We start from the raw sequence: 18,149 nt of genomic DNA on the forward strand, positions 1-18,149 counted from the left end.
TTATTTCACATAAAAGCAAAGGGTAGCGTTGTATCGTAATATATTAATTGTACGTTATTTTTTGAGATTGTTAAAACATAAATATTAACTTATTTTAACTAACGACCTGAAATCTGGCTTTACGTGTTTATCAAAACTCTGTGAAAGTTTTGTCGGCCCACTGAGTGAGTTTACCCATGGTTTACACATGGGCAGCTAACTCCTAGCTTCTCGTCAATTTGGTAGGAAAAAACATTGGGATGTTATGTTTGTGAAGCCTTAATTGTTATCATGTTGAAATCTAAAACCTTCGTAAAGAAGACCCGGTCGGGTGGGGTGATGAAAATAGTGCGTGAGCATTATCTGAGAGATGATATTTGGTGCGGAAGCGAAGTTTGCACTGAATGCAAACAGGAGTCCACAGCGCTGCAGAGAGACCCGTGTATGGAGAGCAACCTGTGCTCTTATCCACATTATGTGATACCTGACACTAATGTGGTGCTGCATCAGGTAAGAAAAATACGTCACACTTCACCTGGATATCTATTTTATTTGTGAAAATTGTGTAATAAACTGAAGAAAAAAATGTGTCATCACCAAGAAGTCTAACATGATGTTTTCCAGACATATTGACTTGACATGTACTTTTACATACAGATTTGTATCCCTAGTTTATGCCTCATGTATTTTGATAATACATAATCTATTATTTCATCTTTGGTTGTTGTATTGTTAATATCTTTCATTGCACTCAGCTAGGTTCTATGACAATCCTTGTGTGTCTTTACACAACTATAATATCAGTATTGTTGACCAATTGCAGTCGAGGGATTACATAAATGTGGGCTCTGGTTGACTCTGATAAAGAAAACATGATCAAGCGTCCCCTTTCAGTGTTAAAATATAGGATTTGCCTTAAAAATGTCCCCTAAGGAAACATTTTTTACCTATCGGACTGCCTGAGTCCACCACTAAATGTAGGTCATAGATTAGTGATTCCTTGATCCTAATCCTATGCCATTATAACTTCTCCTTTTGTATTCACACCAATACAAACTTAGCACCTGATTCTCAACACTTCTGATTCTCTTTACCCTAATGTTTATAATTTCTGTGTCCTGCAGATCGACGTGTTGGAAGACCAAGTTATTCGTAATGTCATAATCCTTCAGACAGTGCTGGCCGAGGTACGCCACCGCAGTGCACCAATCTATAAACGCCTGAAGGACATTGTACATGAGAAAGAGAAAAACTTCTACACCTTTACCAATGAACACCACAGGTAGAAAAACACCACTGACCTTTTTACTGCTTCTGAACATCTCAATTGCATTACAGTAATATGTAAAAAGTCAAAGTAATCAGTGACAAAGTACATCGGCCTGTTGAACAGAGTTTCTTCTTCTTCTAATAAATATCTTCGTCTTAGACCTCCCTCCTGATGTACATTTTCTTATGAAAGGCATGAAATAATGATTTACCTGTTAATTTTTTCAGAGAGACATTCATTGAACGTGAACCAGGGGAGAGTGCCAATGACCGCAACGACCGTGCAATCCGTGTGGCGGCAAAATGGTACAGCGAGCACCTGAAGAAGTCCGAGTCGGACACTGGCCCACTCAAGGTTGTCCTCCTCACCAATGATCAAGGGAACAAGCAGAAGGCAGAGGAGAGCGGCTTGCTGGTGTACAAATGTAAGTAGTCTTTTTTTCAGAAAAGATAATAGGACACAGCAGAAATTTGTTAAATGAGACATTCCAATTTGACGGATTCTCCCTAATTTCAAATTCAAAGCTTTACGTATGAAGCACCGATCCCCAATTTGTTGAATAAAATATTCCTCAGGCCTTCCCAATATTTTCTGTCGGATACTAGCAGCATCGGCTGTTATACCACTTTGTAACAACAATTTGTTCACTTCCCTTCTAGGTGAAGAGTACATCAAGAGTCTTATCGGGAACCCTGAGCTGGTGGATCGTCTGGCTTTGTCCAATGATGACAAGGTAAACCTTTCTACAAAAAACTATTTTGTTTCATTTTTAAATAGTAGTTATATTATTTCTGTATGTACAACTTGTATCGGTATCAACTTTTTACACTCCTACCTTTTCATGGTGTTTTTAACCTTCCATTGATCTCTTTTTATTTGCTCCCTCAGAATGACATCACTAGCAGTAAGGTGTTATTCCCAGAGCACCTCCCTCTGTCCAGGATCCAAGCAGGACTTAAGAATGGCACTTTCCTCCAGGGCACCTTTAGGGCTAGCAGGGACAACTACCTGGAGGCCACTGTCTTTGTCCAGGGAGAGGGGGAAGAAAGCACAGAGGTGTGTGTGTACATGTTTCTGTGAATGTAAAGTGTTTGTCTGAACAATCATCCAAAATCTGGAAATATATGAATTTGTCAAACTTAGTAAAGTTAATGTAAATGAATGCTTTCCATTTTGTCTGGCTGCAGGTTCTCATCCAGGGTCTTCAGAACCTCAACAGATCCGTGTACCAGGATGTTGTTGCCGTGCAGCTGTTGCCACGGGATCAGTGGGTGGCGCCCTCCTCAGTTGTCCTGCAGGATGAAGGCGCAGAAAAGGACGATAATGAGGAGGAGGGTGAAGAAGAAAAAGAGGTGAATATGTGTTGACTGAACGATTAGTTAGCAGCTAGTGCAGAACGCAGCTGCGCGTCTTCTCACTGGCCATAAAAAGCGTGACCACATCACCCCAATTCTGGCCTCATTGCACTGGCATCCAATTCGGTTCCGAATTTATTTGAAACTCCATTTTATTTGTTTTCAAAGCACTAAATGGGCTGGCTCCGGCCTATATAGCAGAACTCTTCCATCGCTACACCCCAGCCAGAGCCTTAAGGTCTGCTGATCAGCTGCTGCTGGTAGTGCCCAAGACTAGGCTTAAAACCCGAGGGCACCGAGCCTTTGCAGTAGCTGGCCCTAGGCTCTGGAACAGTCTGCCCCTCCATGTGAGGTCGGCCCAGACCCTAGGGGTTTTTAAATCTACACTAAAGACTCACTTCTTCTCTCTGGCCTTCTAATCAGAGCGGAGTACGACTCCTGACATTTCCCTGTGTTTGATTTTTATATTTGCTGTTGTAAATTATTGTCTTCTGTTTGCTTTTGCAGTAAAGTGTTTTTATTGCATGTACAGCACTTTGGCTCGACCAAAAATAATTTTAAAAATGTGCTATATAAATAAAACATGATTGATTTGATTTGATTAGTTATTAGACTTAACCTTTCTGATAGTGTTATTGTCAAAACAAATCAGCAGGGTGTACACCGGTAGGATTGGACAGTATGTGCGTGCTGTACTATACAAATGAGGCTTGCTGTTGAACCCCAATTTTACATTTGTAGCTTCATTATCTTAATAATGTCCCATTATCCTGTGTGTCTGAGCAGTTGAGGGTATCGGCAGCTGAAGCAGCCAGGAAGCCCACAGGAAGAGTGGTGGGGATCATCAAAAGGAACTGGAGGCCATTCTGTGGCATGCTCAACGCCTCGATCATTAAAGGGGTAAGTTAAGACTGCTCTATACAGCCATATGTCTTATATCGTTTATTATTTGTTTGGTTTGAACATTCTTCCTGAGAAATGGTAGGCCTTTTTACAATGATTACATCTCTATTCACTTTACAAGCTGTTAAGCACCACTTTGTCTCATCATTGATCATCTGTTTTCTTTTTCTTACAGTCCACCAGACATCTTTTCACCCCTGCAGATCGCCGTATCCCGCGCATTCGCATTGAAACACGTCAGGCAGACGCACTGGCAGGCCAGAGGATCATGGTGGCCATCGATGGCTGGCCCAAACACTCCAGATATCCAAATGTGAGTTTAAATACCTTTCATCTGGTCAAATCTTTGAAACCTTATATCCTTGATTTCTTTTATCTCCACTTATCAACGTTTCACAGGAAATGTAATTGTTCACTTTTTCTACTTATATAGCCACACTTTAGGATTGCAGGTTTTTTTTCATTTAAGAAAACATCAAGTCTGTCCATGGAGAGAACTCAGTTTTTTCTTCTTTGTTAGGGTCACTTTGTGCGCAGTCTGGGTAGTGCCGGGGATAAGGAGACGGAGCAGCAGGTGCTGCTGCTGGAGCACGATGTCCCCCACCAGGCCTTCTCTCAGGCTGTGCTCAGTTTCCTTCCCACGATGCCGTGGGAGATCACACCAGAGGTAATGACAGCTTTGCGTGGGATACACTGAGCATTATTCTAGTTGCCGTTTATTGTTTAGGGATGCACACATTTATGAGCACACAATATGACATGCCGTAAAGATTAGGCATATGTAGCACGAACCCCTGACAAAGCAAGTGGACAAACTAAAATGTCTGCTATGTGTTATTTTTCTTTTGATGATTGTCTCGTCATCCATCATCATCAGCATCATCCAAGTTTGTTTGCAAAGAATGTTTTTTCAGCTTATTTTGGACATGTTACATAAAATAAATAGTCTGTTTTACATTTGACCGAAGTTTAAATACTTTTCTTATGCACACTACATTTGGAAAAACATTGCATATGTTTGCATCTGCCAGTTGGCCATCACAATAACAGAGGAATGACTTGATGGTTCCTGCAAATAGTTTGAAAATATACTGTATTTGCAGATATCGTTATCTGCATTCAGTCAAAATGTGGTGGAAACTTAAGGAATTTTGTAAAAATCCAACATGTTGCATTCCTGTCAATTATCAGTGGGTCTATCACAGTATAATTTTAAGGCACAAACATGTTGATAGTTATGTATATGTGTTTATAATAGTGTTGATGTTTGTGGAACAGGTGATGGTGAACAGAGAGGACCTGAGGAGTCTGACAGTGTGCAGCGTGGATCCTCCTGGATGTACAGACATAGATGACGCCCTGCACTGTAGAGAACTGGACAATGGAAACCTTGAGGTACACATACTGGACACAAACATTATAAAGTTAAAAACATGTTTTTTTTTAAGTTCATATGAACCTAAAGTATTTTATTTCTTTGCTGTAGGTGGGTGTCCACATCGCTGATGTCAGTCACTTCATCAGGCCTGGCAACGCTATGGACAAAGAAGCTGCAAACCGTGGCACCACTGTGTACCTGTGTGGCAAAGTAAGGGCAAAACACAAACAAAACACTCTGAATTCAGTCCAGTTTGGAGGGGAACAATCGGTTATTTGGGATCTTTTACTAAAATGTATATTGGTAGGAACAGAAACAGCAATGACAGTATAAAAACCTCAAGACGGTATAAAAATATGCAATATATATGCAGAAACTTTTTTTAAACTAAAATGGCTTTAACTTTGTGTCCACCAGAGGATAGACATGGTTCCTGAACTGCTCAGCTCCAATCTTTGTTCTCTACGCTCCAATGTGGAAAGGTGAGGACTAGAGATTTATACACACACTCACACAATAACCAATATCATCAAGGCTCCTACTTACCAAAATATTTCAGTGAATAAATAGATCATAGTTTGAACGCAATTTAAATGTTTGTCTCTGACTTTTTTTCCAGGCTGGCTTTCTCTTGTATCTGGGAGATTAACCATGAGGCTGAAATTCTAAAGACCCGGTTCACAAAAAGTGTCATTAAGTCTAAGGTATAGTACTAAAACACTATATACTATACTATCACCTGTTTTCAATATTTATTTGTAAGACACAAAACTACATGCTCAAGATGATTGTTGTTTACTTATGTTTTCCTATTTTACAGGCATCTTTGACTTACGCTGAGGCCCAAATGAGGATTGATGACACCACACAGACTGATGATGTCACCAAGAACCTGCGCGGTCTCAACAAACTGGCCAAAATCCTCAAGAAAAATAGGATATTGAAAGGGTGAGGACTGGAAGTTGGGACAATTATAGCATAAGAAATAGATTTACAAAATGTAGATTTGGTAAACTCTAATGCAATGGGCAGAACAGGCTATTGATGGTGTGAGTTTTTATTTAACCTGAAGTGTGTTTTTATGTTGCATTCGATATCCTTCAGGGCATTGACACTGTCTTCTATAGAGGTCCGATTCCACATCGACAGCGAAACCCACGACCCCATCGACCTCCAGACCAAAGAACTCATGTAGGTTACCCCAAAAAGGAGCACACCATTATCAAAGCAAATATTTGTATTTTGTGTTTTGGGACGGATGCAAATAACCCCATATTTTGTTTTTTAGGGAGACAAACTCTATGGTGGAGGAGTTCATGTTGCTGGCGAATATTTCAGTTGCTCAGAAGATCTTCGACGAGTTTCCAGACTGTGCCCTGCTGAGGAAACATCCAGCACCGCCTCCATCTAACTACGACATCCTGCTCAAGGCTGCAAAGTCCAAGGTGAGTGGAGATAGAATCACATGCAGAAAGGTTGCTCTGTTTTTCGGTTTTATTCTTTTTTCTTGAGGTAATCGAATCACTTTTGCTTGTAATAAATGGAGTGACATTTAAACCTGGTACCAGACACTGGAATCGCTGCCCACACCATAGATTATTTCAGTGACTCAAACTAATTGGATGAAAATGGCATTTCAGTAGGAACTTTATTTTGTGCTTTTTGCAAATAATAAATAAAAGTGTGTTAAGATGTCAACACCAGAGTTCGCGTTAACCGAATATTTTCCATCTATGACAGATTTTTTTTAACAATGGCGGAAAAATCTGAAAACAGTCCGTCATTTTGACAATTAGAACAAACTCAGAACAGCGCCAAATTTCCCCCGCAGCGAGGCTACGGTGTTATGCCGTGTTATGCATGCCCGCCGAAAAGGAAATGATATCGGTTCCAAACCGTACTTTGCCGTACAAATCATTGACATGTCTGCGAGTTTTTGCTTTACGCTGTGCGCGCTCCCGCGAGGTGCATGCATAACACGGCATAACACCGGCGCTAATAGTTCACCACCCCCCGCCCCGTTGACAGTTCACGAGCGTGCTCTCTCCCCCCTCGTCAGCTCGTTGTTACAGACCCGACGGGTAATAATGGATTATGACGGAAATGTTACGATCCTGTCCGTCAAAATTACGGACAATGAAAAAGTCTAACGCAACCTCTGGTCAACACTCTGTTTCCTTCTCTCCCCAGGCTGTGGAGATTCACACAGACTCAGCGAAGGCTCTCGCTGACTCCCTTGACGTGGCCAGAGTGGACGGCTTCCCGTACTTTAACACGCTTCTGCGCATCTTGGCCACCCGCTGCATGATGCAGGCCGTCTATTTCTGTTCTGGCATGGACAGCGATTTCCACCACTACGGCCTTGCTTCTCCCATTTATACACACTTCACATCACCTATTAGGAGGTATGGAAACAGATATTCTTCACCTCTTGAACACACTTGTGGGGTCTGGCCAATTTTTAACAAAGAAATGCACAATTAGGAAATAACCACAGCACATTTAAACCTCTACCTTTCCTCCCCCTCAATTGTCTGTATCTGCTCTCCTGCACAGGTACGCAGATATTATCGTTCACCGCCTGCTGGCAGTGGCCATAGCAGCGGACAAAACCTACCCAGATTTGATGGACAAACAGAAGCAGTCAGCCCTCTCCAACAACCTCAACTACAGACACAAAATGTCTCAGTATGCACAGAGAGCTTCTGTGGCCTTCCACACACAGGTAAACACAAATGGAGCCCACACACTGTTTGGAATACATATAATGAAAAACCCACCGAACCATCATGATTAAGACTAGTCCATTTACATCCCCATGAACATTTGGTTTGAATTAAAATAAGAATCAAACAGATCCTATACCATGCTAAATAATCCACTGCTTTAATGCAAACAATCTCTTTCCAGTTGTTCTTCAAGAGCCGAGGCATACTGAACGAAGAGGGATTTGTTCTGTTTGTGAGGAAGAACGCCATCATCGTACTCATCCCAAAGTTTGGCCTGGAGGGAACTGTGTTCTTTGACTCCAAAAACAAAGTAGCCCCTAAAGTTGTGTTTGATGAAGAGGTTAGTTATTTATTTTTGTTATACCTGGTTAAATCACTGATACATTCTAACAATCATTCAAACAATATCTCTTCTGTATGTGTGTTCAGGGTCCCTCTCTGACAGTGGAACAGCACACCTTCCACATTTTTGATAGAGTGATGGTCACCATCAGCCTGGACGCCTCCAATATCCAGCACCAGAAGATCCGCATGTCTCTCATTGAACCTGTGGTAAGGACTGAGTACAATTTCACTATCAAAAAAGCAGGAGCACACGATTAAGGCGACATTTTTTAGATCTTCAACTTTAGCGCAAACCTCTTTTCTACCAGCAGTATTAAAGGTTTATTTACGAAGGTTAACATGTTTCCAGGATGTCTCAATAGGAAAACGACTAATTTTGTGAATTATTTGTCTTTATTTTAGATCCCTGGTGTGAGTGTTTCAGCTCCAGAGATTGAACCACTGGCCAAGAAACCCAGACTGGATCGCTGATGCAGAAAGAAGAAGTGTCACCAACTTGTCCTCTAGATCAAGAGGAAACATCTATAAAAGCAGTTTGGACTGTTTGATGCGTAGACACAATTAACTGTTTTATTTTTTGGCAAGTGCGTCCATTTTAACAAAAACTTGTGTAGCCACAGCTCAAACCTTACATATTCCACTCTGCTATTCGTTATATGATGTGAAACAACAGTTCGTGGAAGGGCACTGCAAGTCAAATGCAATGTAACTTGTCAAAATTATAGTGAGTTCATCATTAAAGTGCTTTGTTTTGTTTTTATATCAGTTTTTATTGCTTTTTAAACCGAAATATTTTTGTTCTGAAAGAGCTTTACAACACTGACAAAATCAAGTTATTGCAGCCTTGAAGCATTCTTTATCAATGTGACAGATTTTAAGTATTTTACATTTCATATTTTAGTCTTACCCTATCAAAATAAAGAATATAAAACTTATATTCTCCACTTTTCTCCAATTTCTTTTTTTTCCTCCACTTTTTAAAGTCTAACAAATTTGGAACTACAATTTTTAGATCAGTTAAAATGCATTTTGTAATTAATATTGTTGGTAGTATAGAATTGTATGTCTTTTTTGGACGATCTCTTTAACTCAAAATAAATAGAAACACACAACTCAAACTCGTTAAGGCAGACAAAGAATTCAAGTTAATTTATTTATGTGACAGCGATACAGCCCATGCTTTAAGTATGGCTCAATAGGCTTTGAATTAGTGGCATTATGTGTCTTATTCAGAAATAAATACTCTGACAATCCAAATAAGATGCACAGGTAACCTGAATTTAAACAATTAGTTCAAAACAAGAAAAAGCTTGTATAAAAACATGGTAAATTGTTTAAATAAAAAAAAGATAAGTACAGTACAAATCTGATGTCATCTGAAACTCAGGATCAATCTGGGAGATCATGTTGGCACCAAACAAAACTGAAATTATGACTTCAGCATAAATCCAGCATAACAGAGGTATTTGTGCAAGTTTGATACAGCATTTACTTATTTCTCTTCCCCCTTACCACAACATTATACAATACCAGGTCCCAAAGAACTGGAAAACGTTTAGTCTATTAACTAGTCTAACATTCACTTGTGAAACCCCTCAGTTTATACTGCATTGATTAGTTGACCCAATTCACCTTAAAACACATAAATGCTTCAAAATATAGTGTGAACTTTGTTTCCACTGGAAGAGGCGAACCTTTAAATGGCTCAGTGGTGAGGATAAAATGCCTGGAAAAGAAGAAACATTCATTTAGTGAAGTGAAAAGGGTAACTTAAAAGACACTTATAAACCCTTGAGGCAGGCACTGAAAAGCTCATGGGTTAACTTACCTTTACTTTAATGTATCGAGGGGGTTGGAAGGCTTCTTCTGCCATGGTCGAACTGAAGGACTCTCTGCCATGACAGTCTGAGCCGAGTCCATCTATAAGACTGGCAGTGCCCGCTGAGGTAGTGTTGTACCCACTGTCTACCTGAACACACAAAAAAGCAGTCTATATAAAATCATTTGTTTACAGATCAGGGACAGATCACTTAAAACCTGTAGAGTTTTTAGCTATTAGGTGCAAGTTGCCAAATGTTGGAGATATTGGGTCATGATTTCTTGAAAGGCAGACAACTCACACCAAAACAATGTAGATCCATAAAAAGCAAAACTTGTAAGAGGAAAAAAATGGGTTCAAATGTCTTTTAAAATGTCAAACAAAAAAGGGAAGACAGTAGCTCACAGTTGAAATTGCACCCTCGTACCTGCATGCTGGAATCGAAGGGTATGCTGCTCCCCTCTGCCAGAATAGATACAAACATACGAGAGCCTTCTATTGGCGACACATTGCCCATACGAGAGCTGGTCAGCTGTCCCGAAAGCAATCCACCTTCCTCCTCTTCATCCTCCAGCCTCCCTTCCATCTCTGAGTCCTTGCTCTCGTCCATTTTCACAGGTTCCATAGGATCCAGGTTTACCCTCTCAGCGGCAGCGGAGTGAGCGTGGTGGGCAAGCGGTGAAGATGGATCTAGCTCCATAATGGGGAGAGAAGAGGAAGACGAGGCAAAGGAGGGGGGGGACAGAGAGAGTTGGTCCTCAGCCTCCTGATTGTCTTGGAGCTTAGGGTTGAGGATCGGAGAGATGAGGGGAGGGGACGCCCAGCAGCGGACCCTGGGTCGGGGCTTAGGTCTGGCATTGTGCTGAGACTCATTGTGGCAGAGGAGCTGGTGGGGAGAGCAGCTACGAATGGGAGAGCAACCCTCCACGAATGGACTCACATTGCAGGGAGGGAGATTTATGTCCAGGGAAACGCCAAGTGGAGTCAAAGTGCTCAGCTTCTTCCTCTCAACTTAAGAAAGAACACAGTTTGAAGAGAAACTTAGTAAACATTACCCCAGTGTCTCAAGTAGTAAAACCCAATCATACAAAGTTTATATTCGGTACGAGTCACAAATTCAGATTCCCTACCTGAAGAAATGGGTGAGCAAACTGCGTGGGAAACGATGGGAGAAATTGTGGGGGAGACCAGGCAGGCAGGAGAAGACCTGTCCGGGAACAGAGGACTGGTGATGCTTCCGAGGCTGCAGTCCCGGAAGCGGCCATTATGAATGGGACTCGACGAGAACTGACCCTGTAGTAAAGAAAACAGTGTAAATTTTACTTAATTTTCTGAAAAAAAGAATCCTTCTTAATCAATACTTATGTCTCACTAGAAGTGTTCGACTGTATCTGCAGAGACTCTACATTTGGAGTGCATTTTCTTAAATTTGCTGAGTTCGGGACGTCTCTGGGCGTCAACTTTAAAAACATAGCAACCAGGTGCCGGATGTGAAGCATGAATTCAAAATGACGCTAGAAAATTGTTGCGTTTACAAAACTGCAGCGGACAAATCTTACTCATTCTGCCTTTAAATTGACTGTTTGATCGAAATATAAAAAAAACTTTTTGCTAAAAAACACTTGTTAGTTGTGATGTTAGACTTTTGTATTGAGCATGAACAACATCTGCAGTACTCTTTTGCAGTAAGTAAATAAGCAAAAGCTCATTATTTAAAATATTAACATTTGCATCACTTAACTTCTGCACTGACTCACCGTAGAGGGAGTAGGAGCTGACACCCCACAGGACAAAGGGGAGGCAAAGATGGAGGAAACAGGTTCCCCCGCAGAGCCTACTGCCCCTCCTGCAGATCCCCCTCCTCGGTTCAGAAAGAGCCTCCCCTGCGTTGTGTGGATTCTCTCCGGGCTCGCTGGGCAGGAGCTGTCAGAGCCGCTGAAAGCACCCTGGCCATCGAGGAAGAGTTTCCTTCTTAAGGAGGAGGAACTGAGACTCTCGTGCACGGCGTCACATGGTTCCTCGATGCGGTAATAATCCCCTGAGGAGAAGGAAGAAACACACGGTGACTTGATGGTGAAATACTCTCTCATAACACGGTCTGATATGACTGTGCATGCATTTATTAGAGGTTTACCTAGTATTTTCTCCAAATCAAAAGCCAAAGGTAATGAAAGAGTTGTCTGACAAGCAACTGTAAAAGAAACATAGGGAAGATTGAAAAAAGTTAGTAGATAGATACTGCAGAAAAGACAGAGAGATGTGGCACTGTTTGTTTGTTGAAAGTCTTTTTGAACCCTCTTAAAGAAGAAACAAACCTGAGATTTTTTCCGGCTCCTCTTCAATCATTGCAGACTTAGAACCTACAAGAAGAAGACACAATACAGTAAGTTGAACATCATTTCTGTAATAAACCAAACCCAAGGCAAAAACAGGGAGAAGGATATTGATCATAAAAATACTTTGTGCAGTTCAAATCAATAATAAACCTACTTTTGGTATACATCTGAGGGCCTTTACGGGTGTCTGGTGCGGCCCAGGGCGAAGGCACGATTGCTCCTTTGGTAAAAAACTTTATTGGAAGACAGAAAAATGAATGTGTCAAGAAATCATCAATATATGAAGTATCATTTAAAAATATTAGCAATTTAATTATAGTCCCGTACCTGTTCAATAGCATTCTGACGCTTTTCTTCAATGTCAGTATCCATCCTAGAATAAAAGATTTGACAATGAATTAATACATTTGTTAAAATACATTGTACTTAGATTGTTGGAGAAACTGCAGCAGAAGGTTTTGCTAGTTTTTTTCAGCCTGCAGCAGTATTGGTGAAGAATGGGAAGGTTACTAAAGCAAAGAGGGTAGGACAGTGTACTGTATGTGTCTGACATTGGTCTGAGAGATATCCATGAACAGCTTAGTAAGTTAACTTGTGGATTTTATACCCAATGCAGGCGAGAACAGGAAGCAATTAACTAACAATTGCAGTTACCTGTCGATGTGGGGGAGGGTAGGCAAGTACTCCCTGCTTGCTTTTTGCATTTTGTACAACAACATGGGTTCAATTAGGATGTTTTAACCCTTTAAAAACTATTTTAGTTGTGTCATCATTATAACCTACATACAAACGTTGGCACCTGCTGTGTTCAAGTACATACCTTGTCTGGCTGAGGTATAAAGACTGTCGCTGAATTTCCTCTGCATCTATGTGCACTGGGAGAAGACTGGCCATTTCATCTATTGACCAGTTAAACTTGGGTGGAGTCTAAGAGAGAGACAGATGAGGAAGTGAATAAAAGACTACATACCAGTGGAGCAAAATGTGTGGACATAATACAGTATGTGGATATTTGCAGTGAGAGATGTGTCAAATAGGCAAGTACTAAGTCCAAATGGTTTGAGGTGATGGGGTAGGTGTGTTAAACTTACAGCTTTACAACAAGTCCTGGATTTGAAGACAGATGGGCTTGGCACCAGGGCTTCACGGAGGTGGTGGTAGTCATTGGGACTTTCAAAGGGGTTTCTTACTGAAGGCCTGCCTGGAGTCTCAGGAGTGATCTGTAGCTCAACTTGGTCCCCCATCTTACCTGAAATATTCCAGTCGGCATAAAGCAAAAAACAGACATTACATTAACATGATCAAACCCATTAAAATAACTGCCTCTATGTATGATTATGATGAGTTAACATCGTTAAATTAACGTTAGCTACATTTCCCTGTTTCTATAGCATTAATTAACGTTAGCGTACACGGAATTTGGTCGCACATTTCCTCCCTCCTCTTTCTTAACAAAACACTATACTAAAATATGAAAGGGATATTGAAATATGAGCAAGATAAAGATCTGCCGTTGTCACTTACAACTGTTAACGATCCAGAATGTTGAACAAACAGCTAAAAAACAATCTTCATTGAGGACTCGACAAACAATCAGCAGCAACAGCGTTCAAACGTTTATTTCAATTTCGCCATAGGGTCCGCTAGCCAATAGAAACGTCGCAGGAACTTGCTGGGAACCAATCAATGATCGATTGTCGTCACTTCCTCCTCCAGTTCCGCGAGTTAGCATCATAGCCATAGCATGCAAGCAAGCTAACTAGCTCCCAATATTACAATTTCTTATTAAAAACAATTGACCGTGTCTATTTTTGGAGGACGTATCTCAAATGACAGCGAAACGTTTAAAGTCTGACTGAACTGTTTTGAAAACGTTGTCTTATTTCCCGTCAAATACCTCTTCTCTCAGTCGTATTTGTTAGCTTCCTGATAGCAGTCATTGGCTAACTTCACTCTAACACTATGGCAAGTGCAGCAAGTGCAAACTTAAATGCAGTCCGGGAGACAATGGACGGTAAATATATATTACATGTATTAGATGGCTTTAAATTCAGTGGCAAATAAAGTGGCTTTCATAATAACTCCTTGCTCGTTTGTAATGGCATTGGTGTATAATAGGGCATCCATCCCTATGTTTCCCTGTTTTCTTTATATAAACTAACAATGAAAGGTATTGGTGAAGGATATCTTCGAACTTCGATATGCAAAATAACGAAGAGAGATATATCTTTCAATTGCAGTCTGAATGGTTAAAAACAAATGTCTAAAAGTAAAGAAAACGGGCTTCCGCGCAAATTAGAGTACGTATTTTTTAAGGCGTGTAACATCAATAAGTCACCTAAAGACTATTAGCTGTAGGTGTCTTCATCATATTGACCATGGAAACATACATGGGACATTTCACCTAGTAAAATCACAGTGCTGATAATGTAAAATCCATATTGCATCTTATTATATAGGCTAACTTGTCACTTTCTTCCTCAAACAGTGCTACTGGAGATCTCCAGGTTGCTGAACACAGGTTTGGACATGGAGTCTCTGTCCATATGTGTGAGACTGTGTGAGCAGGGCATCAACCCAGAAGCTTTGTCTGCAGTCATCAAAGAACTACGTAAAGCTTCTGAAACCCTCAAGGTACAGAAACAGGCTCCAATTGAGCAGCTAACTTCTACATATTACGAATGGATTAAGGTTGAGTCCCGCCAATGTGAAATAACCAGACCTCAATGTGGTGTTGTATAATATCTCTCACTGTCTAACCAGAACATACTCAATTTGCAATATGAATGAGGGAACGTTTTATTAATAACATTATGTACATTTGATAGATTATCAAAACTGTCATTTATTTTTACTGGGCAGCTTTTTATTCATTCAACTATCAGTTTCAGCTCTTGTTCAGATGATTCATCTCTTTCAAAACAACAGCTGGCACCAGCAGTGAAACTAGTGTATTGTGAGACTGAAAGTTGAGATGCCTACAGCTGCTGTAATAATAATTGTTATGGCATCTCAACCTAGTTTTCTTCTCTAATGGAAAACGTTTTACAAAGCTGTTAAATGTGAATGTTTCCTGTTAGATGGTACAGGATAAGTTGATATGACAAAAGAAAATGGGTCAGCCATATGATATTCTTCCATGCCATGGATACTAAGGTATCCCTCTTGAGTATCTTAGGTGTATCAGGCAAAGCAACTCTATTGTGTAGTTTAATGTGCTGTACATGATAATGCAAAAAAGAACAAATATCAAAGATTTGCAATAAAAAAGAAATGCAAAAATACAGGCCATTGTGTGCAGTGTTGGATATTAATGAGCATTGTCGCCTGCAATATTGCATTTTACACAAATCTGAAGAGGTTTTTGGATGTGTAAGGTATTTGGTTGACTATATAGACATTCATATCTGACTAGTCTAGCCATAAACTAATTCTTGATTTCCCAGAAAAGGGTATTTCAACACAATACAAAATTGTACATGCATATCTTTGTAGCATACTGCCCAACTTTTGTTTTGGCTGGACAGAAACCTTGCCACCTTTTTCACATCTCACTGTTGGTTAAATGTTTTTATGTGACCATATGCATTGTGAACTATCTGTTTTCATGCTAAACTAATTTGCCCGATAATATTTTTAATGTATGGCTTTCATCTTCTGAGTGACTCAATCATAAGACAAATAAGAAACGGGAAATGTCATGTCCTCCATGCAAGAGGAAAATTCCTCACATACTTCAGAATTGTGTCCTGTGGAGGTGTAGCCCTCCCATAAAGCCTGGGTAATTTGATTATTATCAAAATCAAATCATCACGATGCATCACTTCACTACCACTCTTTTTTCTTTCAGGCTTCTGAAAACTCCACTAACTGATGTTGCAGCCTCAGTATGAACTTTAAGTGGAGGAAGCCCTGTTCCTGGATCTGTAGCTACAACAGGCTCCAGCCACTCAGACCTGTCTGTGAGTTGGCCCTCAGTCCTCTGCGCCTCCTCAGTGACTGTCTGATCCTGTTCCCTGCTTTGACTTGTGTCTGAGTATTTCTGTGGAGGTATCAACCCCAGTCCTCTGCCTAAACACAAGTCATCCCCCGACATGAGGCCATGCTCTGCCTCAGATTTGCTTGCAAGTGGAAGATCGAGATGGTATTAGCATTGACATCCTGCCTTAATTTAAGAGCACTCTTCTAATTTCTGACAGTCAACTTGCACTTTTCATGATGAAATGTTTTTAACGTTTTGAAATATCTAATTTGTTATGAATGTTTTTTAATTGTATGTAAGCCCATAATGCATTTTCAACGTAACCTTTTGTTATTTCCATTGTCCGTTAAACCATCAATGATGGAACAAAGTCTAAATTAAATTGTTACAGTCAACGGCCACAAGGTGGTGTGATGTCATTATTTTTCTTATCTGAGGCACAGTTGATCATTTGGTGTTGGGTTGCAACTGTGAAAGTTTCCTAACTCGTAGTTTCACAATGTTTAAAGCAATTTATTGAATTTATAAGGTGCTTTTTATTTTTCCCTTTTTATTAACCATGACATGGTTGTCTCTTTCTATGTTGCCTAAATCCCATTGTAGGATATTGCTAAGCTTTTTTCCCCCAGTGATGCAAGTCTTACAAGCTTTCAAATTGGACCTGAATTTTTCTGAAGGATTTTACAAAGGAAATGTTCCTTCCTGTCACACTAGGTGAAAGGGACAAAGATACAAACACCAACTGTGCAGGGGTGATCACATCAACATGTACAAAAGAGAAGAAATGAACAAGGGTCATTCTTAACAGCAGGATGTCCTGTTGAACTGAAATCTTACCCCCTTTATGTCCGCATTCTATACGTACCAAAACGTATTTCAGATTTATTGCAAACTTGACAAAAAAATGCGTCTTTGATCAACCAGAAATGAAGCCTCTACATCATGTGTCTAACCACACAGAGCATTGTTTTCTTTCTCCAGCGTCTGTGAAATAGCTCTATTCATCTTCGAGACGAGGGAAAATGCTGAGAGCACAGAACATTCCTCCACAGGCCAATATACAGGCGAGGAGCGACCTCTCATCCAAAAGGGCTTGAATCAGTAGGTTTTTGAATGTGTGTGTGTGTGTGAGAGTTTAGGTGTTCACGCAGTGCTGTAGATGTCTACAAATGAGAAGCCCCTAAGCCATCTGACAGTCACGCCTCACCCCTCACAGGCACACTATGGAGAAAGCCAGCGAGTGAGCCGGAGAGGGTGTGTGTGTGTAAGCATTTCTGTCTTCTTCTGCTTTGTCTCGCCATCTTGACTGACAGGCCGTGAGTCTAAATCTCTGTACCGCTGCTTTGATCTCTTAACACAGTGTCTCTCTGTTCCTCAATACCAGCATCGTGTTAGCCAAGTATGAGAGGCATACAGATACGGCGCAGTGGCTCTCCTTGATAGCTCGTGAGCCTGAACAACCCCTGGCCTCCGTGGGGGGTGAGCTGCAGGAGATGTTGATGGAGGTGGACCCACCTTGAGAATCCTTTTTATTTTTTACAAAGAGTTATGCATGGTTGATTGGCTACTGTGGGCGTGGGATTCAGGATGCATTGCTCTCTGTTTGATGTGTTTGAAGGGTTTCTCCTGATCCTAGCCGGCTACTTTGATCTCTATTAAACAAAATATTCTCAAATCCCATAGTCCTGACTGAGAGATTAGCGTCCAAATATGCATAAACATCTAAGAGGTGTTCAACTAGGCCACTGGTCAGGTCACATGACTGTATTAACTTAAGAGGCAAGCAGGTCCTCGCATCTGAACTTCTAAAGGTGTTTATGTTTGTATGTCTGATAATTATCCAGGCCGACGATTATTTTTCTGATAAATGAGGGCAGTCTCATTTAAAAGTGAAAGATTGCAGTCCAGGTGTGCGCAATGGATTTAGAAAATAATTAGACTGGACTGATTAGAAGTTCCTTATGCATAAGGAGAGATGGTCTGTTGATGTTTGTACATCCCCTACATTAAAGTGTCTCATGAAAACAGCTAGAGTGTAGAAGGAGAGTTTAAG

The 18,149-nt window shown here is 40.6% G+C and overlaps 3 protein-coding genes across 3 annotated transcripts; 2 read left to right on the plus strand and 1 right to left on the minus strand.

Moving 5' to 3' along the window:
- The first annotated feature begins 148 nt into the window (after positions 1-148).
- dis3 (DIS3 exosome endoribonuclease and 3'-5' exoribonuclease) lies at positions 149-8,733 on the plus strand. Its single transcript, XM_034152190.1, has 21 exons — positions 149-489; positions 1,104-1,261; positions 1,477-1,673; positions 1,909-1,982; positions 2,138-2,305; positions 2,437-2,601; positions 3,391-3,504; positions 3,683-3,820; positions 4,028-4,174; positions 4,786-4,902; positions 4,994-5,095; positions 5,303-5,367; positions 5,505-5,589; positions 5,706-5,833; positions 5,990-6,076; positions 6,174-6,330; positions 7,076-7,290; positions 7,442-7,610; positions 7,796-7,954; positions 8,044-8,166; positions 8,362-8,733. The coding sequence occupies exons 1-21, from the start codon at positions 271-273 to the stop codon at positions 8,428-8,430; spliced, it is 2,856 nt and encodes a 951-aa protein (XP_034008081.1). The 5' UTR covers positions 149-270; the 3' UTR covers positions 8,431-8,733.
- A 360-nt stretch (positions 8,734-9,093) lies between these two features.
- bora (bora aurora kinase A activator) lies at positions 9,094-13,723 on the minus strand. The gene is made up of 12 exons (XM_034151827.1): positions 13,639-13,723; positions 13,206-13,363; positions 12,935-13,041; positions 12,442-12,487; positions 12,269-12,347; positions 12,094-12,138; positions 11,913-11,969; positions 11,536-11,816; positions 10,909-11,071; positions 10,206-10,789; positions 9,788-9,928; positions 9,094-9,685 (listed from the first exon to the last, which is right to left on the minus strand). The coding sequence occupies exons 2-12, from the start codon at positions 13,356-13,358 to the stop codon at positions 9,665-9,667; spliced, it is 1,677 nt and encodes a 558-aa protein (XP_034007718.1). The 5' UTR covers positions 13,359-13,363; positions 13,639-13,723; the 3' UTR covers positions 9,094-9,664.
- A 105-nt stretch (positions 13,724-13,828) lies between these two features.
- On the plus strand, positions 13,829-16,497 carry mzt1 (mitotic spindle organizing protein 1). Its single transcript, XM_034151798.1, has 3 exons — positions 13,829-14,128; positions 14,603-14,748; positions 15,965-16,497. Exons 1-3 carry the CDS (start codon positions 14,077-14,079, stop codon positions 15,986-15,988), a joined length of 222 nt encoding a protein of 73 aa, XP_034007689.1. The 5' UTR covers positions 13,829-14,076; the 3' UTR covers positions 15,989-16,497.
- Positions 16,498-18,149: the final 1,652 nt, after the last annotated feature.

The sequence above is a fragment of the Trematomus bernacchii genome, unplaced genomic scaffold (assembly GCF_902827165.1).
Source record: "Trematomus bernacchii unplaced genomic scaffold, fTreBer1.1, whole genome shotgun sequence".
Lineage (NCBI taxonomy): Eukaryota > Metazoa > Chordata > Actinopteri > Perciformes > Nototheniidae > Trematomus > Trematomus bernacchii.